Raw genomic sequence first — 23,348 nt, 5'->3', positions numbered from 1 at the left:
TGTATTTGGATCTTAAAATCCCCAGTTTCTTTGTTCTCATTTATCTTCAGGAAGTTGGATACTGTCAGGGGATGAGCCAGATCACAGCTTTGCTCCTTATGTATATGAACGAAGAAGATGCCTTCTGGGCCCTGGTCAAACTATTCTCAGGCCCCAAACATGCCATGCATGGTAAGAAAGCCCTGTAGTTTACCAAAAGCAGTAAACAAGGAAGGGAGAAAAAGGTTATTAAAGCAGAATCAAACTTTGGAAGATGCGTGGGAGCGTAAAGCACAGAAACGGGATGTCTGGGGCCGTTCAGTCAGTCAGTGTTTGTGAGTCACTTCTTACTTCCGCCGATATTGAACTTGGCTGCACTTTTCTGTCCACATTTATATTCCTTTGTGCTTACGTCAAGGCACACTGTTGGCATTTGAAATCCTTCCTTACTTGCCCCTAGTCAAAATAAACTGATGTAGGTTTGGAGGAATTTAGGAAAGCTCTGTTACCTGGAGAAATAAAAGATGCTGTTGACTAAGACTTTTAGACTGTCATGCAGTGATCACTTCAGTGAAATGCGTGTTTAGGTTCTTCTAGCCATAAAATTGATTCCATTTTACGATAAAATGCTGCTGCTAACATGTCGTGGGTTCTTCATTATTTAATCTCTCAAAACTTGCGTGAGTTTTTGGTTTTCAAGTTAGATGGTTTTCAAGTACCTTTCCCTTCCATCTGCCAAGCTTATACCAGAAGCTTTAGAGTTTGGATTGCATCTTCCTCGGGAAATGAAAGTGGCATTTGCCCATTTAGTGCAAAGTGCCATCCATGTGATAATACCAAGTTAAAAACAACTTTTAACATGAATCACTTGAAGAATGGATCATCTAAGTTCAATTTGTAAGTGAGCCTTAGGTCGTGAGGAGCCTGCCATGTGTTGATAGTGATATTGTAACATTTTCAAAGTTTATTAGTTTATTAATTTCCACATTCTTACCATGTGGTTTTTGGGGTGGTATTGTGTGTGTGTGTTTGTGTGTGTGTGCATGCGCTCGCACACGCATTTCGCCATCTCCCTCACTTTTCCTTGTGAATATTTTTTAAATGAATACCGCTACTGATAACTGTTTCTGGACACTTTGCATCCCATCAAGAGACTCCAAAGGTAAGACGCACTGTATCGAACTGCCCTCCGAGAGTATCATTTGAACAGGCATCTTGAAGAAAAATAACTCCCCCTCATCCACCTTTATTTTGCTTTACCGTGGAATGAATGGTGTTGTGGTCTGTATGGGAAGTGCAGAGCAATGTTGCAGTTTCAGTAGTGTGTAATGACATGCAAATTGCCCAAGTCTAGGAAGGTCATTTCTTTTGAACACACCTGATAGCTTACGTTCGGTATTGGTCACCAGCCTCATCTAGAAAGTAATAGTAATTTTACTACCCTAATATTTGCATTCACAGGGCAGCATAGGTCACTATTTTGCTGACGTGTGTATGTAGAGATGTTTGTTTGTAGGTCGGCCCGTGGAGTTTTCTCACCGAGGCTTGCCTCAGCTCTTTGCATCTTTTACCTGAGAACGATGTCACTTATAAATGGACAGCATAAAGTGAGGGCTGAAGAAATGAGATTTTAAAATATCAAGCCTGGGATATCGCTAACAAGTGAAGTAATGTTAGCTCTCCTTGAGCTAGTGTTTATTACTGAGGGCATTGCCTTTTTCACAATAAGACTTTTTCTTGAAATCCTTCTAATTCCCATTCCTATCAAACTGACCACGAAAGTGGCACAGATAGATACATACGTGCATATTTTTTTTTTAATGACATCAGAAAATGTTACTATGGGAGAAACAGAATCTCTCTCTGGAAATTTTTACACATAAAGGATGTTTCTTGGGTTCTTGGGAGAACACAGTTTCCCTGTTGAGGAAGGAGATGTTCTGTGGGGAGAAAATATGGGATTCCCAGATCAAATCGGTCTGGCAGAAGGAGTGACTCAAGCAAACCAACCAAGTTTCTTTAGAAAGCACGTTAAAAAGATTGAGGAGCCCTTACATGTCATGAACATACCAGAAGGGTTTGTGGAACACGCAACACTTCCCTAGATGCTTTTTAAAAAACACAGGCCAGCTCTTAACATCTGTCAAAGCTACATAAAACCCAGGGTGAAGATAACTAATGTGGAGGAATGATCAGTCTGTTGAGTGTATGATCTTTTTAATGGATCAGTAGACTCTCTGAAAGGAAACTCGTAAGAAAGAATAGACATAAAGGTCCATGAGTTAGATACACGAAATTGGTACTAACTTAACCATTTACAATTAGTTACTTCCTAGAGATCTTAAGAGATTCTGTTGTAGAAGGAGATGGGATAAACTCCAGTTTCTGATACAACATCGATCATTAGTGTCATTATGTCTTAGCTGAATATTACAGAAGGGATTAAAAAGTGGTAAAAACTTTGGAGACATGATACTAATGAAGCTTTTAGAGTAACCTGAAAAAAAGCAATAAAATATTTGTTATGTAGCGTATTGATAATAAAACAAAATAAGTCCTCAAGATTAGAATAACCTATAAAAAGTTTTGCACATTTAAGATATGCTTTAAGATACTTGAAGAGAACAGACAGTCCTGATAAATGGCTTCAGTTTTTATTTTTTTTTCTTGGTTTCTAAGTTTCCCTTTTGATTCAGAAATAGTCTGTTCTCTTTTATATTTTTACAAGGTTGAAGGAGATCTTTAGCAAACAAGTACTAGATTGCGAATTTTATTACCCAGAGCTTACACACAATCATTTCCTTGGTGAGGAGGACAAGTATCTTAATAACTACTGGATTTTTGCTGTTACTGACAGTTAAAAATGAAAGAAATGTGTTGCGTTTTGAAAGAGGGGTTTTTGTTGCGATTATTTATGAAATACTGTTTTTATGTTTGTATTCTAGGCTTTTTTGTTCAAGGTTTTCCTAAACTCTTGAGGTTTCAAGAACATCATGAAAAAATACTGAATAAATTTCTATCCAAGCTTAAGCAACACTTGGTAGGTAGATGTGACATCGACTTGTACCCACTTACATCAATTACAAAGCTAGAAGAATTGAGTGCAGCCTTTGGTCCCAATTACTTTATTGATTTGCAGTGTTATCCATTTCATTTACTATGCAGTTGTAATTCCCAGGTGTTTGAAGAGCATGAGATTTGTGGAATTTAGTATTAATGAACCATCACAGCCCTCACTCATAAAATCAGACCATTTCTTTGCAGATGATATATACAAATGGTGCAGCTTTTAAAGACATATGATCTCTCAGTAATTTTGGAGGCCTTTTTATTGCACCAAAAATACTTTAAGGGTCATACAGACTCGTCCTTAGTGAACCATACACGTGCTGTACTATAAAACATGGTAATTTAGTGAAGCACACATGCTTCACTGTAAAATGTAGAGAATCAAAATGTTGTATTACCATCCTATAGGAGAAGGATTTATTATGAAGGTGATTTCCAAAAGTGAGATTGAGGGAGAGAGAGGGGGAGGAAGGAGAAAAAGCTAGAAATCCTCCAGCATGTAAAAGATTTGCAATGAAACGGTTTCGTGCTTAGCTTTGACAGCTACCTCCAACAGCTTTCCTAACTTTTCATATTAGATTGTCATATTTTGTTTGCTGCAATCCAGAAGTTTGAAGCCTTTGTTTTTTTCAGGACTCTCAAGAAATCTACACAAGTTTTTACACAATGAAATGGTTTTTTCAATGTTTCCTTGATCGTGTGAGTATTTCTTTACAAAACCCAATCATAAAATTATAAATACCAGACAAGAGTGAGCTGTTAATCTTATCTTGTTTTGTTTTTAATTATAGACTCCCTTTACACTAAACCTCAGAATATGGGATATCTACATCTTTGAAGGAGAACGAGTTCTTACCGCTATGTCTTACACAATCTTAAAATTACACAAAAGTAAGAAAATGTTTAAGTATAAAGATTTCACAAAGGTCAAGGCTTGACTTAACTCTGATTTCTCATTCCTCACCCAACTTCAGATTCATTTTCTTTTAGTGGTGAATTTAAAAAATTCTTGAAAGTGAAGAAATCCTGTCCAGTTGGTAATCGGCTTCCATCGGTCCTTTCTCCTGGCTAGAAGCTCATTCGTTATATTGCAGAGGTCTTTGATTTTTTTTTTTTCCTATTTTGGTTTAATTTTCCCACTTAAGCAGTAGAATGCAATGTGTTGGTTGCACTAATAATATTATGCCTACTGAGTATTTGTTTCCATACTCTTAACACTGCTTGTCATCGGTCTCAGTCTCTGGTTTGTAGTCAGAGAACTGAGAGACCAAAGGAACCAGGCCCTTAGTTAAAACGTCTAGTGGAGACGATTTTCCCACCCTTGTTCCTCCGTCCAGGCAAAAAGCACCCAGCTCCAGGCTGTAGACCAAAGGGGATCTACACCTCCGGCTTGTCTCTCTGCTTAACTGCATGGTGGCCTCTGGGGCAAGTATAGTCACTTGTTGCCTAAATGCAAGGGTCATTTGCAGCATTTCAAGGGCCCTGTACATTGGGCATGCAGTGCCTTACTTTACAAATCAAGAAATGAGAGTTTTCTTCTTGCCTGCGAAGAACCTTACTCATCTTAAAGTCTCAGTTCAGTCTTTAAAATTACAACTCCTCCTAGTACCTCCTCTGGTAACTCTGCAGAAAAGAGAATCTTCGAAAGCTTTAGAACTTCAAGGAGCACTTGGAGTCCAGGTCTTAGAGTGAGGTTTCACATTCATTGATCATTCTCCTCCCTTAGGTTATTCTTGAATGATTCTTCTGTTCAGCTGCCCAACTGAAATTCTAAGCTAATTGAGTCCTTGGGATCACGTTTTTGTGTGTATTTTCTTTCCCTGTTGTGCTTGACATTGTTCTAAGTACATGTTTGGTATCTTAATACATAATTGTTGGATTGCTTACTTGAAAAGCAGGCCTTTGGATTATCCAAACTTGAGAGAGAAATGAAAACTCCCTTTAAAATCAAGTTTGTGTTGCTTCTTCGGAAAGATAAGGATTCAGAAGTGCTGCGGTTCATGTCCCTTACTCCTGCTCCTCACTCCCGCAGCGCACACACCACAGCCCTGGGACAGCTGTCTCCCAAGGCTCATGGTCTGCCGGAAAACCACGGTCCACCTCTGTCTCTCCCCCACCTGACCTCCCCCCCCCTCTTCTCCTCTTCCCTCTCCTGCCTTTCCTTCTCTCCCTGTCTTTCCTCGCCTTCTGGATTATGAACTGACCAAGATGTGGAACAAAAGTATACTTTTTTATTAAGACATATGCATACTCGTTTAATGTTCACTGAACAGCAAGAAAGTGGAAACATGATGTATTTCTCCATAGGTCTGTTCTCCATCTGAAATTCTGTTTTATGTATGAGTCTTGATTAATTTTGGCAACTGGAAAGTTTCTTCACCCTTTGCAAATAGACTTAAAACCTAATAGCTACTTTATATCCCATCGTATCATCAGACTAAATAATGTCGTTGTTTTTCCTCAGGAAGACAAAAGCTCAGGGACTTAATTACATGAACTTTCTTCACCGCTGTATGATGCTTCATAAACTTTCTGGGCACCTTAACCAAGAGTTTAGCTAAAGCTCCTAAGATTTTGTTCTTTTTTTTTTTTTCCTGATTGTTTTATCAACATTTAGAGACATTGTTATAGCAGGTTTATCACACACTATTAGTTTTAAGTAGTAAAAAAAAAAAAATGAGTAATAACCTAAATGTCCAGTATTAGAAAACTGATTAAGCAGATTATAGTACATCATAGTATATCCTATGGACTCAAAGTATAATCAGTTTTTTAAATTGATACGTATCTACACATCTGCTTATAGGACAGTGGCTTAGTGGGGTCATAGCTGATTTTTGCTTTCTACTTTGTATCTGTAATCTGAGTTTTTTTATTCTTTTATTTAAAATTTGTTTTTTTTATTTTTTAAAGATTTTATTTATTTATTTGACAGAGAGATAGAGAGCACAAGTAGGCAGAGTGATAGGCAGAGGGAGAGAGAGAAGCAGGCTCTCACCTGAGCAGAGAGCCCGACGCGGGGCTGGATCCCCGGACCCTGGGATCATGACCTGAGCTGAAGGCTGACACTTAACCTACTGAGCCACTCAGGCGAGGCGCCGTAATCTGAATTTTTAAAAATAAAACTAATTTCATAAGTAGAAATACAAATAAGGTTAGTAATCCAGATTTTTTAGAAATTCTGAAACTGTAACTAGAAACACTTGAAATAGGTGTGCCTATGGGAGGTGGAGCTCCATAACAATAAAACAGAAAGCCCTCATGTCAACCTGGGTGGCCCGTGTCTCTAAGAAGTACTTGCTCTCGGTTAATATTGATGTCTAAGGTGTGACGTTCTTAAATAAATCCATAAGAAGGTACTTATTAGTAATCAGTTCTCCCTGTCTTCCCGAAGAATAGATGTGACTGCTTGAGTATCATAAAATACTTCATCTTACTGAGTGTCAGTGATGGTCACAGTGCTATGTGTAAGTTGTATGCTGTGCCCCTTTTAAAAAATACTGCACCAGAATACAATATGTTACCTTCTCAACCTGAGAAACTGTTAACCCAGCATTTGTATTTCTCTGATTTGTTCTTAGAACATCTAATGAAATTGTCTATGGAAGAACTTGTAGAATTTCTTCAGGAGACCCTGGCAAAGGATTTTTTCTTCGAAGATGACTTTGTAATAGAGCAACTTCAGATTTCTATGGTGGAACTAAAGCGTGCAAAATTAGACCTTCCAGAACCTGGTAAGAAATCCTCAAACACTTTCTAATCTAAGTCATAATTAAAGTTGGGAAACGGTGCTGTGAACACAGGTCATTTCTGTTTCAGAACATAAGCATTATGTGTATTTGTAATGGCAAGCTGTTTATGGCTTTGTGCTTATTTTAAGAAAAAGCAAATAAATGCATTAATGAAATCTGCCTCTCCTAATAGCATAACTGTACTACCCCTGCTTAAATGTAGAAGGTTTGGATGGCAAATAATACTGATCAAGAGAAGTAATTATGGTGCTTTAAATGAGCATAAACAACAGCCTTTACTTTCAGCCTCTCAATCTGTAAAACGTAAGGAATAGCAGAGAAAATAAAAGATAACATTTTATAGAAGGGGACCCGGATACTGACGCGCTGCTGTCTGAAGCTACAGACCCCGCAGATGGCGTTACTGACACTGGCGTCCAAGCCTTCTGACTGCTGACCCAGGGCTCTTGGCGGGATGTTGCCATGTAGATAATATTTTATTTGCTTATTTCAGAACCTCTTCCAGCACCTCCTAGTAGATTTTCTGTGAGGTGCTGGGCAGGAAATTCAGCAACTGAAGAGAAAGACATGCTTCTTATCTCGAGGTGCACACAGGGGAGACGATTTATGTGACTGATAGCAAATGAAGTCTAAGTCAACGGGACAGATGGGGAGGGACCAAAGGAGGGGTCAGAGGAAAGGGGAGAGAAAGAAAATATGGAAAGATCACAGCAGGAATAACTCTGACATTTTGGCGAGATATAATTTGACAAGAAATGGTTTCTTGGGAAAGTCCTTTTTCGCCCATTTCTTCTCTTTTCTTTGTTCCAAGGCAATGCAGCTGTTACGTTCTCAGGTAGAGTTGGAGGTAGCATTTCCCAGTCAGTCTGGCCCGTATTTTGATGTCTTCTTAGAGATATCTGTGCAGAACGAGCAGACGTACGTTCATGGAAAGCACATCTTTTCTTCCCTTTTGTAAAAACCAAGATGCTCTGCTTTTTGGTACTTCATTTTGAGGGCTCTAATCAGTGTTTCTCCCAAGTTTGTTCTGGGTCATCAAGAACCACTAGAAAACAAACCGTCACAACAGTGGTTGCTGGTGGTCAGAGGCCTTGGCAAGCATCACGTTTGCTAAGTGAGGACACCGCTCTCGTGCTCAGTGCGATAACATCCGTTGCCCACTGTTTCTTTACTGTAGCAGGGCACACCCGTGGGACAGCAGTGGACTAACTGTGTTAACATTTGGTCCAAAATGTCTTGCCTTTTTTTCTAAAAAAAAAAGTCAAGACACGTTTTAGTAAAAGGCATACAGAGAGAAAAAATAGATATAGTAGCACTATTCAAGCATGAGAATAAAATATTGCAGAATAAGATGTTCAGCATCCAAGTAGCAGATATTACTTACTGAATGCTTAGCCTGGGCCACAGGCTACATGCACTATCTCATTTAATCCCTAAAAATAGCTCTGAAAAAGTACTCACCCACCTTTTACACGTGAACAAACTTAGTAGTAGTAGTTTGTAAGATCTTTTTACTAGGAGGTGATAGACTCGGGATTGAGGGGGAGGTGCGGATAAAGGGAGGCCGGGCCCAGAACACCAGGCCCATCGGCTAAAGCTTGTCCTGATCTTACTGACAAAGGGCAGAGTGGTGAGGCGGCTCTGCACTTTCTCTGGGACAATAATCTGTCTCTCCTCCGTATCTCTACTTCTACGACGTCGACTATCTGGGCTTTGCGCTCTGCAGCCTGGCCAGTGGTATCCTCTTGAAATTATTGCAATCTGTCCGTGAACATTAAGGCCATTAAATGGTCATTGTAGTAAGACATTTTAACCTCCCATCATCTTAAAAGCACACATAAGCATCTTATGTCTTTGTGGCTCCTGATGGGCTGCCTCACTTAGCACTTGGGTTTCCCATCCCCGCACAGCACATGGTATTTTGAATTGTTCATTTTTTTCCCCATTGGATCAAATTTTCCGTTGTCTTGATTTGCACTTCTTTAATTTTGATTGAGTGTCTTTCTTTTATTTCTATTGGGCATTTTATCTCTTTCTCTCTAAACTGTTCATCTCCTGCCCATTTTTCTCCTGCTGTATCCACGCACATCTTCCTAAGTAAAGGAAATTAATTAGCCAGTTTATTGTATGTGTTACAGATACTTTTCATAAAGAATTTTCCACATGCTGAGTGAAAGATTTTTGGTTACCCACATTTTCTTTTGCAACTTTTACGTTTTTGCTTTTTTATGCTTAAGTCCTTAGCCCTATCTCGAATTACTTTTAAGGGAAGAGTTTTAAGGGTGTGTTTTTAATTTCCGGGAATTTACGAATTTTCCAGTTTTACTTCTGTTGACTGACCTCTGACTTTGTCCTGTCATGCCCAGAGAAGATACTTTGTAGAAAATCTGTCTCTTAAAATCTGTTTGAGATCCGTCTGTGATGTAACATGTAATAGAAAATGTTTCACGTGCACTTAAGCAGAATGTGTATGCTGGGGCGCCTGGGTGGCTCAGTCGGTTAAGCATCTGCCTTTTGGCTCAGGTCTGGGCTCCCTAGTTCAACAAGGAGCCTGCTTCTCCCTCTGCCTACTGCTGCCCCTGCTTGTACTCTCTCCTCATTCTCTCTCTGACAAACAAATAAATAAAATCTTTAAAAAAAAAAAAAGTGTGTATGCTGTAGTTGTTGGGTAGGGAGTTCTGTAATTGTCTGTTAGATCTGGTTGGTTTATTGTGTTGTTTACATCCTCTGTGTCCTCATGTTCCACCTGGTGGTTCTGTCGCTTGCTGTGGGCCAGTTACTGAAATTTCCAGCTATTGTTGTAGAACTGTTTCTCCCTTCCCTTCTGTCAGTTTATGTGGCATATATTTTGATAGTCTATTATTAGGTGCATACATATTGGCCATTATTATATCTGCTTGCTGTATTGTACATTTTATTACGATATAATGTCCTTTTTTTGTCTCTTGTAACTTTTTTCAGATGTATAGTCTATTTTGTCTGCTGTAGTGTAGCTACCCCTACTCCCTTTTGTCACTTTTTGCTTGGAATGTTTTTTTCCATCCTTTCGCTTTCAGTGTGTGGGTGTCTTTTGATCCAAAGAGAGTCTCCCGAAGGTAACATAGTTGGATCATGTGTCTTTATCCGTTCTGCCAATCTCTGTCTTTTGATTTAAGAGTTTAAACCATTCACTTTTAAAGTAATTACTGACAGGGAAGGACTTCTGTCATTTTGGTATTTATTTTCTATATACTTTAAAGAATTTTGTCTCTTATTTCCTGGATTACTATCTTACTTTCCATTTTGGTTGATTGTTTTATTGTGAAATTTTGAAATTGCTTGTTTTCTTCTGTATATATTCTATAGGTATTTGTGGTGGGGGGGAGGTTAAAGGAGTTATGGTTAACATCCTGAAGTTATAACTCTCTAATTTCAATTTGGGGATTAACTTCAATAACATACAAGAACTCTGCTCCTTTACAGCTCCATTCCCCAACCCTTTCAGTTGTTGATGTTTCCACATGACATTTTTATACATTCTGTGCCTGAAACCTTAAAATAATAATAATTTTATAATTTTAAGTTTTATTTTTTTATTAACATATAATGTACTATATGTTTCCGGGGTACAGGTGTGTGATTATCGATCTTACACAGCGCTCACCACAACGCACGCCCTCCCCAGTGTCCATTACCCAGCCACCCCATCCCTCGCAGCCCCATCCACTCCAGCAATAATTCTTTTAAATGCATTAGTCTCTTAAATTATGGAGAAAACAAAATATGGAGTTACAAACTGAAGTTACAACAATATTAGCTTTTACAAATAATTGTTTTTTTAAAACTATTATTCTCTTAAATCATGTAGACAAACAAAGTGGAGTTACAAATCATTGTTATAGTAATAATAGCTTTTATAATTCCCCGTGTTTTTACCTGTATTGCTGTCTTTCTTTTTTAAATTTAAATTCAACATGTAATATATCATTAGTTTTTGATGTAATGTTCAATAATTCATGAGTTAGGGGCACCTGGGTGGCTCAGTGGATTAAGCTGCTGCCTTTGGCTCAGGTCATGATCTCAAGGTTCTGAGATCAAGCCCCACATCAGGCTCTCTGCTCAGCAGAGAGCTTGCTTCCTCCTCTCTCTCTGCCTACTTGTGAACTCTCTTTCTCTATCAAATAAATAAATAAAATCTTTTTAAAAAGTAACTCGTGAGTTGCATATAACAACTAGTGCTCATCACATCTTTATTTCTTTTTATGCCTTTGAATTTCTGAGTAATGTCCTTTCATTTAATACTGCACCCTTAAACATTTCTTTCAAGGCAGGTCTAGTGGTAACAGACTCCTTCCACTTTTGTTTATCTGGGATTGTCTAAATTTCCCCCTCACTATTAAAAGACAGTTGTAATAGATATAGGATTCTTGGTTGATAGTTTTTTCTTTTTAATGCTTTGACTATGTTGGCTGACTGCCTTCTGGCCCCCAAAGTTTCTGATGAGAAATCTGCTTATAACCTTATGAGGATACCTTGTATATGATAAGTTGCTTCTCTCTTACTGCTTTCAAGATTCTGTCTTTTGAAAGTTTAACTGTAATGTGTCTCAGTGTGGGTTTCTTTGAGTTCATTTTACTTGGAAATCTTTAAGCTTCTCGGAGATTTAAATTCATGTCCTTAATTAAATTTGGGGAGTTTTCAGCCATTATTTTGTCAAATATTTTCTCTTTCCAGTCTCTCTCTCCTTCTGGGACTCCCAAAAGGCATTTGTCTATCTGCCTGATGGTTTCCAGTCCCTTAGGCTCTGTTCACTTTTCATCAATGTTTCTTCTTTCTATTCCTCAGTCTTCATAATTTCCATTGTCCTATCTTCAAGTTGGCTGATTCTTTCTTCTGCCGCTTAAATCTGCCTTTGAATGCTCTAGTGATTATTCAATTTCATTTATTATATTTTTCAGTTCCACAATCTTTTATGTGTTCTCTTTATTCATATTATCATTTTGTTCATACATGATTTTCTTAACCTTATCCACATCTTCCTTTAGTTCTTTGATCTTAAGACACTTAAAGTTTTTGTCTAGTTTATCTGCCATTGGTCTTTTTCAGGACAGTTTTCAGGGACAAAATTCAGTTTGATTTTTTTTTTCCCCTTTGAATGAGCCATGCTTTTCTGTTTCTTTGTATCTCCGGTGATTTTTTTTTTGTTGTTGTTGTTGAAAACTGGACATTTGTATCCAGCGCTGTAAGTCTAGAGCTTTCTCCGTTTTCCCCAAGTTTGCTGTTTTTTGTTGTTTTGTTTGTTTGTTTTATTGTTGTAGGCTGTGTCTGTGGCAAGGATGAGCCACAAATGTAAACTGAAGTTCTTCTCAGAACCTTTTCTGAAATTTTCCCTGAACCTGTATAGTCATCACTTTCTAATTTTCCCCACATATGTAGTAGTTTTCAAATGTCTTAGTCTTTTATATCTGCCTCCCAGAAGGGGAGAAAAGTAAAAAGAAGAAGAAAAAGGGGACTGACCCTTTAAAGTCCCTGAAAGTCGCCTAGAGGGGCTTTCAGCAATGGTGGAGGTACAACAAAAGTAGCCTCCCCTCTTTGTCCACACCTCTCTGATAGATAGTGACTTTGTTTTTAATCTTTCCCTCGATGGTTTTAGCTTCCATTAATAATCTTTGCCAAAAACAAATATTTCATTATAGGTTGTAAAGTAGTAATTTTTCAAATTCCATTATTTTTTTACATTTAGCAACAGATTTTCTTTTGTAAAAGAGTTTTCTCTTCTTTACCAACAGGGGCTCTTTAGTTACCCTAAGATGTATTTCCTACTGACGGGGCAGAATAAATGCTTAATTTTATTCTTTTACCAATTTTCAAAGTTAGGAGTTGATGTTCTTGATTATCTCCAGTGGCAGAAAGTGAGCTTTTGCTTTGGCTTTTTCACTGTGAATCCATGGAATTTGCTATATTCTTAATGTTTCAATCAGATACAGTTGTTACTGTTTTAATGCCCACGTTATTCTCTGTTTAGCCAGTGGGAGCTCCCTTAAACTGATTTCTGTGTTCTTCTGACTCAACACTATTCGTCCTTGAACATTTCCTTGCTTTTATGTGCAACAAGATAGTTCTGGCTTACCCTAAAAATCCCCTATTCCTCAGTTTTATTACAGAAATAATTTATGAATATATCCTCATAAGAACTGTAGATAATCTTTGCAGTATGTTGAGTGAAGTATGAAGGCTTTCCGTTAGTTCAGGTTGGTGAATATTCTTTGAGTCCATTTCCTTTGCTTTTACCTATAAACTTGTAATGAAAGCACTTATATTTACATAAATGTACACAGCTTTTTCGTGACTGTTTTTCGTCAACAAATGTTTTCTTCTCTTCCTAATTTGCTGTTTATCTTTATATTCTTGTTTGTGTTGTCAGTCTTTTGTTTATTAGGAGTATATCAAGCCTTTCCTGTATGTCACTTATCTGATTTCCAACCATTTGTGTTTTGTCTTATGTTGTTTCTGTTTTACTGATTAATTCTATCATGCCGTTCTTTTTGACCGGTGCTGCAGTAACCACGTATAAAGTAGTTAGAAAGTTTTATTTTTCCATCTCTTAACGTAACTCATCTCTGAAGACCCCGGTTTAAATAAGTGTGCAAGTAAAGCATTAAGATGACTCCCATCATTTCCCACATACCCCATTGGCTTGTGATCTTGAGGTCGAACTATCCCTTGGTTCTCATCAGCTATCTCTCTTCTATTCACAAGAGACTGTCTGGCAAAGACTTTGCCAGTTAGGGAAGTCACTCTGGTTAGAAAGCCCATGTTGATCCATGGTGACTGCCTGCCCATTTGGCCCAGCTCTAGCTTATGACCATATGACCTTAAAGAATCAAGAGCAAATTTTTCTTACAATAATTGAGAGAGCCCTTTTAATTTTTATCTTTTATTTTAGGTATCAGAAAACATGAAACTTAAGGAACTTTGTTCAGAAAGGAGAGTATTTTGTTGCTTTTAGCTGTGGGAAATGCCCTTTTTCATCCTAGGGAAATTGGATTTTTAAAATTTTATCTCTTTACAGCAAAACTTTGCCAGCTTCAGATTGCCTTTTCCCTTTTGTATGGTTTTTTTCTAATGGTCACCAGAAGTTTTGACAGGAATGGAGGAAGAAAATGTTCATTTTCTCATTTTTTTTCCTGTTTATTTCCTGTCATGGTAAAATGTTCAACTTTACCCCATCTTCACAGTCTCCAGAATCTCCCCATCACCCCCGCTTACTAGTACTTCACCCGGTGACAGTCCATTCAGACATTCAGACACCAGGTTTTGTGTTTCTTTGGATGCCTCCTCTCCAGCCTCACTGCGGGGCTGAGTTGTCCACACCCAGAGCACTGACTCCAGTCCTGCCCCTTATCTTGCCAGAGCCACCAGGGGGCGCTGCTGTGTCGGACAGAGAAGATGAGGCTCCCTCGTTTGACCTCAGATCCTCACCCAGTCTGCCGTCTGCTTATTTTCCTATTTCCCTCCTACCCACCTCCTCAGACACGTTTAACATAGTAACAATAATGGCAAACTTTTGAGTCTTAAATGATAGTCTTCTCGCAAAATGCGTTCTTTACATATTCATGTCACTTAATTTTTTTCAACAGCCTTTTGGAATAAGGTTTTTTGTTGACTCAGGTTTGTTAATATCCTTGAGGACAGTTTTTGGTGCACAGAATTATTGAGGTTTCTAAAAATTAGTATTTGATTTCTTAAAGTTCCAAATCCCGAAACCTAGTTCTTCTTTTAGTCTGGTAATCCAGTTTATAAAAGTCAGTAGATTGTTTTTAAATTTGGGAAAATTTACCATTCTCTTTTAAAGGGCACATTAATGTTTGGTTAATGTTAATGATAGTTAACATTTGGTTCTATTTACAGATGAAGTCCTACAAACATTTTAAATTGCATTTATAAATTTAATATATGCAGTTCCTTAAACATAACTTTTAAATTTCAAAACAAAGCCTTCCCTAGTTCTTAAAGAACTTCTGTGATAAATTTAAGAATTTGCTGAACCTCCAGTCCCTTAAAAATTAGTTACACTACTATTTATAAATTTCACATCCTAAGTTCAAATCTGTTTGGCATAAAAAAGCAACTTGGGCCAAATTCTCTTAATGTAAATATATAAAATACTAAATATGGACAGATTCCTTAATGCAAAAAATACAGAATTAATCCTGTATTTAATTCTCTTCAGTTTTTCTATACTTAATTCTAGATCTTTATGAATGAAAAAAATGAATTTCAAATACATTTGGAAGGTACTTTGTCAGTTGAAATACGAGCCAGGACTCCAACTAAATTCTCATCAGTCACGAACTTATAGGCAGAACCACTTTTTATTATCACTGGGTCTGTGCCCCTCAGACGGCTCAGACACATAGTCAGACACCGTGGATCCTGCTTGCACACCACCTAATTCTTTCTTCTCCTTGAGGAATTCTGCAGCTTTCGATCCGGGAGAATTGGACTTAGCTTTTGTTTTTCGTCTTTTGGGGGTTTTTTGGACTTTTACTTTCACCTTTTACCTTTCAACATCTTTGAACATGATGGAATCCTGTGTTCCTTTGTTTTTTTATCTGAAAGGACCATAAATTTTTTTTTTTTTTTTTTTTTTTGTTAAGATTAGCGTGGGTCTGTTGGGGAGGTGGGGGTGGGGAGGGGAAGGGAGTGGGTGGGGGGAGGGGCAGAGGGAGAAGCAGGCATGCCTGGGAACCAGGATCCTGGGATCATGACGTGAGCTGGAAGCAGACTGACTGAGCCACCCAGGCACCCATGAAGGACCCTAAATCTTGTATTTGGAGACGTTTTAGTTTAATTTTGAATAGCTTTCATGCTTGTTCTGGCATCAGTAGTAGTAGTAGCAGCTTGGAGATTAGGAACCTGGGGCTTGGAGCTTAAGCAGTGCCCAAGGTCCCACCCCGGTGACCAGGCCTGATTGCCAAGCCAGCTCCCTACAGCAGACCGCCTGCCCCCTCAGGGCCCCGCTGCCATGTTATGCGCTCCTACTACTTTGCTTTGGGATATGCTTTTCCCCCAAGGACACCCTGGACAATTCTCCAGGTGCCTCTGTCCCCTTCCATTCTGTTTGTTTTCACGACTTGGCTTAAGCATCATCTCCTCCTTCTGCCTTGTCAGCCAGTTGCAGCCTCCTGAGCCGCAGAACTCAAGACCCGGGGTTTTGTCCCTGGGGCGCACCCTGTGTGTGCTCCCAGTGCTCTTCGTGTCACCAGCACCTACTTCAGTGCCCGTAGAATGGGCATTCAGTCAGTATTTCTTAATGAACTAATGAAGTTTTCATCTATTCTTTAGATAATAAAGGCTGCCATCTACAAACGGTTAGCTCGCATGAGGCAGTGTTTTGAGGTAATGGAACTGGTTCTTATCCTGATCACATACACACATACAAAGGAGTCAACTGTGTTGTTTGTTAGTTAAAAAACAAAACAAAACAAAACTGTCGCACTTTCTGAGGGTTTAGGTGGGTTTTCACTTTTGTTTGTATAATAGAAATTGATATTAAATGTGCTCAGCAGGGGTTTTTTTTGTTTTGTTTTGTTTTGTTTTACATATGTATACGTGTGAATTCAAACACTAGGATCACAAAGTGCAGATTTTAAAAATTATTTCAGGGGCACCCGAGTGGCACAGTCACTTGAGTATCTGACTCTTGGTTTCGGCTCAGCTTGGCTGTCCGCTATGGACCGAATGTCAGGGTCGCGCAATGGAACCCTGCATGGGCTCTGTCCTTAGTGGGGAGTCTGCTTAAGACTTCCTCTCCCGGGGCGCCTGGGTGGCTCAGTGGGTTAAAGCCTCTGCCTTCGGCTCAGGTCATGATCCCAGGGTCCTGGGATCGAGTCCCCCATCGGGCTGTCTGCTCCGCGGATAGCCTGCTTCCTCCTCCCTCTCTTTCTGTCTGCCTTTCTGCCTACTTGTGATCTCTGTCTGTTAAATAAATAAATAAAATCTTAAAAAAAAAAAAAAAAAAAGACTTCCTCTCCTGCTCCTCTGTTCCCCGACACTCCTGTGCTTTTGCTCTCTCTAAATAAGTCAATCTTAAAAATAGTTATTTCACAAACATGTATTGATTTTTGTGGCATTAAATGGTTTTATAAGAGATTTATCAATGTGTTTAACTAATTCTCTCCTTTCTGTTTCCCGTCTTCCAAGTTTTGTCTGATGAGAAAAAAAAGTCAAGCCTATGAACTAACTACAATGATTAAAGAACATATTTTTTTCCCTATTATAGCTGTAAATACAGCACACTATTTCCCTATAGAAAGGAGGTATGATTGTTGATGGCTATAATAATTCTTGAATTGTATATTTTTCTGGCTAATGGTACATTAAACAGAAATAAAGCCATTTGACTTTTCAGATGTAAACGTGAAACCACTGATTTTGTGACAATATTTTCAAACTCAGACTTTGTATTTGATCTGGGAAGGAATAAGATGACTCCTAGAATAATTTTCCTGACAACAGCCCCTGCCATTTCTTACTGAAAACTGTTAGAACAGTGAGAGTACATATATTCTATTGTTTAAATTGAAGAGTAGGGGGTTACTCACAAGAGAGAGCACTTTGAGCGCTTTGCTGTAATGCTGTGTCTCTTGTTGGGAGAACGGAACTGGTAATGCCTTCCCAGACCATTGACCTGCAAGGCTTGTAATTTGGTGTAGTGCCCACAGGGTGGCAGCAGAGACCTGTGTAAGAGCAAAGATGACCAAACCTGAGGGGGTTTTTAGGGATTCTCTTGTGGTTTTTTTGTTTGTTTGTTTTGTTTAAGGGATGGTTAGACTATTCTTTCTCTTGTCCTCCCCCCCTTTATTTAAGAAAAAAAGTTCCAAAAACCAACTAACAAGCTCTTTTGTCTTTATTAAAATATGTCAAGTTGACAGTGGCATAAAAATATTTTTGTAATGTGATATTTTCACAAAGATGTCCCTGTTGTATATGATAAGAATTGTGGTGCTTTCCCACCCTTTAAGAGTAGGGCAGTAATTATTTCAGACACCTCTGTTTTCAAGGGGAAGAAGAAAATTAAATCACGGGCACGGAGTTTATACTGGGGCGAGCGCAGACAGTACTGTGGCTGTTGAAGAGTTCAGTTGAAGAGCTCAGAATTTAAGTACGGAGAATAAATGTTGATCCACTCTGCCTGTGTAGAGCCATCTCTTTTGACATCAGTTAGGCTCAGGCTCGAATCTTACAACTACCCTTGACCGCTTAGGGTGAAAGGAGCAGGTAAACCAGACAAAGCCAAGTTCAGCAGCGTTCATGTGTATGGGTACGCGGGGGTTCCGATACGTTAAGGTGGGTCTGAGGACAGTACAAGAATGTTTAATGCTTATAGGGCCACATTTATGGGAAAATGGTGAGGACTATTTACTAGCATAGGATGGCACTGGTCCTCCTTGAGCGGTCTACACAGTCTGTCTTCAGCTCAGCAAAGGTTGAATAATTCATCTTCAGGAAAGCATTGCCTTTATCACAAAGTCAGATAGAGTTTTCTTCCAGATTGCATCATTACCGACGTCGGATTGCCCCGGCACCGGTCCTCGAGTTTGGGTACTGCCGTGGGAATGGAGCGGCTTCTGCCCCGCCCGGTTTCTGTGAAACCCCAGCAAATCCCCGCTCCGACATGAGCCTCTCCGGGAAGGGAGACGCTGTTCTGCTCCTCTCTTCCCTGTGGCCGCCTCCACTTTCTGCCCTTGGGCTCCCCTTCCTTCTCTTTCTGGTCCCGTCATTCACCTCTCCTCTCGCGCCTGCTTTCTCTCCTCACCGCCTCTTTCCCCTTTTCCTCTCTGGGCACTTCTTCCCCCGCTTCTCACTTCCCCTCCCCTTGAGAGAGACAGCCCTCCTCCCCAGTCGTGTGGCCCCGGACGGCCGAGGTCCTGCGCTGAGGTACAGGCAATGTGTGTATGTTTTTGTTTTAATTTTTATTTTTTATTGACATATAATGTAGCATTAGCCCCAGGGGTACAGGTCTGTGAATCATCAGGCTTACTCGCTTCATAGCACTCACCATAGCACATGTCCCCCCAATGTCCATCACCCCAGCCCCCTTCTAACGTGCGTGTGTATCTTCCATCACTGTCGGGTTCTGAGAATTCTATGCCAGTTAGAGATGTGAGATCAGTTACGGGAATAGCTCGAGCACAGCCTAATCCCACAGTGTCCTCAGTCAGCAGGCGTTTATGGAAAGGAGGTGCTGATGCCAGGACCCCATGTTCGTGCCTCCTGTTAGTCTTCAGCACACCCCCGGGTCACAGATGACTGTGGGAAGGAGAGCTGACCAGACACTGCTGTAAATTAAGTGAATCCCAGTCTGCAGTCTGGCCCTGGTGCCCGTGAATATCCTGGCCCTGCATAGTCTTACTTGTGTTATTATCTTTAAAATTGGGAAGAACTGAGTTTCTTAAGCCCCTGCATTTTGGAAGGTTCTTTCTTAAATCTCTGTCTACTGCCTCTTTCAAATTGTTTTACCTCCCTCTATGCTTATTGAAAATCTCTTTGAGGACAGAGAGGCCATATCCTCTAAATGTCTTTGTACATTTGCGGTCCTCACCCTGTGCCTGCTACAGGCCCCAGTGCCTAATGAGGGATTGCCGTTTAGAAATTAACTAAATGCAGTGTCATTTTGTCTGCATTGGATTTTTTTTCCCCCTTTAAACCCTGCTACGTCTAGTTTCTTGGCTGGTAGATCTTGGGTATTTATAACCATTATGTTTCTGTGCCGTGCATAGGGACAGTGTGCCATTAGGCTACGATGAGAATGAATGGACATTTTGTCACCACCTCACTTGTAATTCCGTGACTGTCTTAAATCCTAGAGGTTGGGATGCGGAGGAAGTCACTTGAAGCAGGTCATTGTCTACCAGGGGAAAGGGACACGCGTGTCTGGCTACCATGAAGGAGCTTGGACATGCCACTTTTTGGATATTTTAGAACAGTCACAATTTTTTTCCCCCATGTGGATTTGGGCCTCTTGCCCATTTGGTAAATGGAACATGTTAGTTTTCTTTGAATTCTGCGATATGTAGATGTACAGAACATTAATGTTCCTTCCTCAGAAAACTTGCTCTATTGACTTGAGTATCAAGTGGTGTTGAAAGCAGGGGGAAGGGGCGCCTGCGAGGCTCAGTCCCTTAAGCACCTGCCTTTGGCTCAGGTCATGATCCCTGGATCTTGGGATCAGGCCCTACATCCGGCTCCGTGCTTCTCCCTCTGCCTGTTGCTTCCCCTGTGTGCGCGCTCGCTCTCTCTCTCTCTCTCTCTCTCTGTCAAATAAATAAATAAAATCTTAAAAAAAAAATAAATGTGAGGTGAATACTTTTCCTACCTTTATATTGAAAAATTAACTCTCACAAGCATGTATGTACGACGCATACCTCTTGGTTTTGTTTTGTGCATGAATTACGGCCTCCGTCTCCCTATGACCCTTTCTCAATCTTCTCATTCCTTCTCTTGAGAAATACATGCCTTATCTCTGTAATCCTACATCCTGTGAGTCTTTACCAGTATGTGCTTTTCATGTAATTATAGGACTTCAGGACGCAAGTCTGTAGGTACTAGCGTACAGGAACCGTGTGCGACGTGGCCTTACTTTCCCGGGAGATGTTCCATTTTCTCTCACGGCTCTTTCTTCTCCCACTTTCTTCCTTCCACCTACCCCAAGTTTTTTGTTTGTTTTTTGTTGAATCTTTCCATGGATCGGTCCCTTAGTAACCCCTTTCTACTCTGATTCAGCTAGTCCAAACCTGGATTCTTGCTTAAGTTCCGGGTTACACACTTAGAGATGCCCTCTTGCGCCATCGTTGTCACTAAGCCAGTCTCGCTGCGTGTCTGTGGAAAACGCTACGGAGGCCAATCCTAGGTTCCCATCCCCAGCGCTACCATGGTAGCCACAGCCCAGAAAATGGCAAATGGGCACCTGCAAGGCAATGGATCTCGCATCACTGTGGATCTGTTTCTGCCTGTGTCTGCCTTCCACATTTGTTCAGTTCGGTTGTCTTTTCGATGTGGTCGTGTAAAATAAATTGTCATGACTCTAGTTGGTTTCATTACATTGTCGACATTGAAAATATCCTAGGACCGGAGTGGCTCAGTCGGTTAAAGCATCTGCCTTTGGCACGGGTCATGATCTCAGGGTCCTGGGATCAAGTCCCGCTTTGGGCTCTCTGCTCAGTGGGGAGCCTGCTTGTGTTCTCTCTCTCTGTCAAATAAATAAATAAAATCTTTTAAAAAAAGAAAAGAAAATATGCTGGGACCATAAAAGCAGATGATTAGGTGAACCATGAGAGACTATGGACTCTGAAAAACAATGTGAGGGGTTTGAAGTGGCAGGGGATGGGGGGAGGTTGGGGGAACCAGGTGGTGGGTATTATAGAGGGCACGGATTGCATGGAGCACTGGGTGTGGTGCGAAAATAATGAATACTGTTACGCTGAAAAGGAATAAAAAATAAATAATTTTTTTTTTAAAAAGCAGATGATTAGGGGCGCGTGGGTGGCTCAGTGGGTTAAAGCCTCTGCCTTCGGCTCAGGTCATGATCCCAGAGTCCTGGGATCGAGCCTCATGTCGGGCTCTCTGCTCAGTGGGGAGCCTGCTTCCTCCTCTCTCTCTCTGCCTGCCTCTCTACCTACTTGTGATCGCTGCCTGTCAAATAAATAAATAAAATTTAAAAAAAAAAAAAAAAAGAAAAAAGTAGATGATTATAAATAATGAAATGTGATTTTTAACTAGCAGAAAAAGGCAATCCATAAAATCTGTTTGGTACAGCAAATCAGTTTTGAGATTGAGAATATAGACTCCAGGGTAATATCTTTGTTCCGATTGCTCTAATAGAAATAGCACAGATTGAGTGCCTTTAACAACAGAGGAGTGTTTTCTCATAGTTCTAGAGTTTGGGAAGTCAAGAATCAAAGTGTTGGCAAGATTGGTTTCTTCCATCCTTGGCGTTAGCTGGGCGTTTTCCTACAGGGTCTTCCCTCTGTGCTTGTCTGTGACCGGACACGTCTCCTGAGAGGGACGTCAGCCATATTGGATCAGAGGCCCGCCCCAATGACCCCATTCACTTTAATCACCTCTGTAAAGGCCTTATCTCCAAGGCCTTGTATCCTGTTGTATACTGAGGGATTAGGGCTTCAACACATGAATTCTGAAGGGACGTAATTCAGCCCCGACCAGTGAGGTAATTTTTAGGCACAGTCTTTGCTGAAGAAGGGAAAACTCCAATCCATCCTCTGGTGAATGAAACCTGCTCTAGCGCCCAGTCCGCCTCAGAGGTCGCAGACCGTACAGCTCTTTCCTGCGGCAAACACGTGCCAGCCACTGCCCACTGCCTCACACGCGTGACTCAGGCTCAGACTCTCCCTCCCTCTGAGTGTCACCTGTCTGGGGTATTTGGGAAGGTATGATGACGGAAGGAGAAGGGTTGTCCCCATCTGGTCCAGAGCTCCAGATGTGACCACTGTTCCTCCAACACGGTGTCCACCCTGCTCTGCCAGGGGCCACTCCTCACTCCACTGTTGACCCCAACTGGGAGGACCCCGTCAGCTGCAGTCCTTGTGGTGAAGTCTGGCAATTCCTAGAAGCCTTCACAGAGGGGACAGATCAGACCTCTTTGTGGCCTTGTCCCCTGCCCCATCTGAAGAGAGGTGAGGGCACTGATCCCATCATGAGGTCTCTCCCGGATGACCTGTCTTCCAAACCCCATCTCCAATACTATATTCCATGGGGGGGTTCCCATATATGAATTTGGGGCGGGGGGTGGACACTAACTTTCAGTCCACAGCAGAGAGCGAACCTTTGAACAACCTAATTACAAGAGAATCCGGCTTCCGTGGGTTGTGAACTGATGCCAGTGGAGACACAGAAGACATCCAGCGCGGGCTGCGAAACGCTCATGGCTCGGCCCGGTGGCCTGATGATGTCCGGGGGAGGCCCCGCTCGCGGCGCAGCTCCGGGGGGCGGCGTGGGGGTGGTGTGCGAGCGCTCGGAGCGGGGGAGCCGGCGGCTGGCGGGGCGCGGAGAGGAGCCGCTTCAAGGGCTCCGCGGGAGCGTCTCTGCAGCGAAGCCAGCTTTGTCCCTGAACAGCACATCTCGCAGGCGGGAACGACCCCTCTCTGGGCGCCGCTGCTTTCCTTTTCCGTTGAATGGTTTCGGCTGTCGTCAGGCTCCCCCTCACCCTCCTGGAAGGGCGTCGTGGTGACCGACGTGGTGACCGGCGGGTGTTTCTCTCCGTCGGACTGCCGCCGGCCCGTGCCTTAGCCGCCCAGGTTACCGCGTTGTGCCCGAGAGAACTGTCTGAGTCGGGACCACGAGGAGATTCCCAAGTGCAGGTTTCCTTTGATATAGACCTTTATGTCTTCCTGATGGTTTGTTTGTTGGTATTGCCCGCCTACAAGGAAGAAGGAATTCCTGTGTTTTTCTGGGACACAGTGGATAACTATTTGTAGAGCTGGTGAAAGCTTTTTGGGGGACACAGGTTCTGATTTTATTTTTGTTGCTGGTTTCTTAACCCAGTAG

General features: G+C 41.1%; 1 protein-coding gene across 5 annotated transcripts in view; it reads left to right on the top strand.

Annotated features, from left to right (window-relative positions):
- Positions 1-23,348, top strand: part of USP6NL (USP6 N-terminal like) — a 180,578-nt gene that overhangs the window by 144,606 nt on the left and 12,624 nt on the right. For all 5 annotated transcript variants that reach the window (XR_009356474.1, XR_009356473.1, XM_059183798.1 and 2 more), the window contains 5 exons: positions 51-171; positions 2,925-3,019; positions 3,682-3,747; positions 3,840-3,939; positions 6,630-6,782. Coding sequence is in view for 3 of the 5 variants with exons in the window: in XM_059183798.1 (XP_059039781.1) it covers positions 51-171; positions 2,925-3,019; positions 3,682-3,747; positions 3,840-3,939; positions 6,630-6,782 (535 nt within the window). In the remaining 2 variants the exon portion in view is untranslated. The remainder of the gene's footprint in view (positions 1-50; positions 172-2,924; positions 3,020-3,681; positions 3,748-3,839; positions 3,940-6,629; positions 6,783-23,348) is intronic.

Source organism: Mustela lutreola, chromosome 8, assembly GCF_030435805.1.
Source record: "Mustela lutreola isolate mMusLut2 chromosome 8, mMusLut2.pri, whole genome shotgun sequence".
NCBI lineage: Eukaryota > Metazoa > Chordata > Mammalia > Carnivora > Mustelidae > Mustela > Mustela lutreola.
The sequence above is the reverse complement of the archived record's forward strand: the minus strand, read 5'-3'. Positions and strand labels throughout refer to the sequence as shown.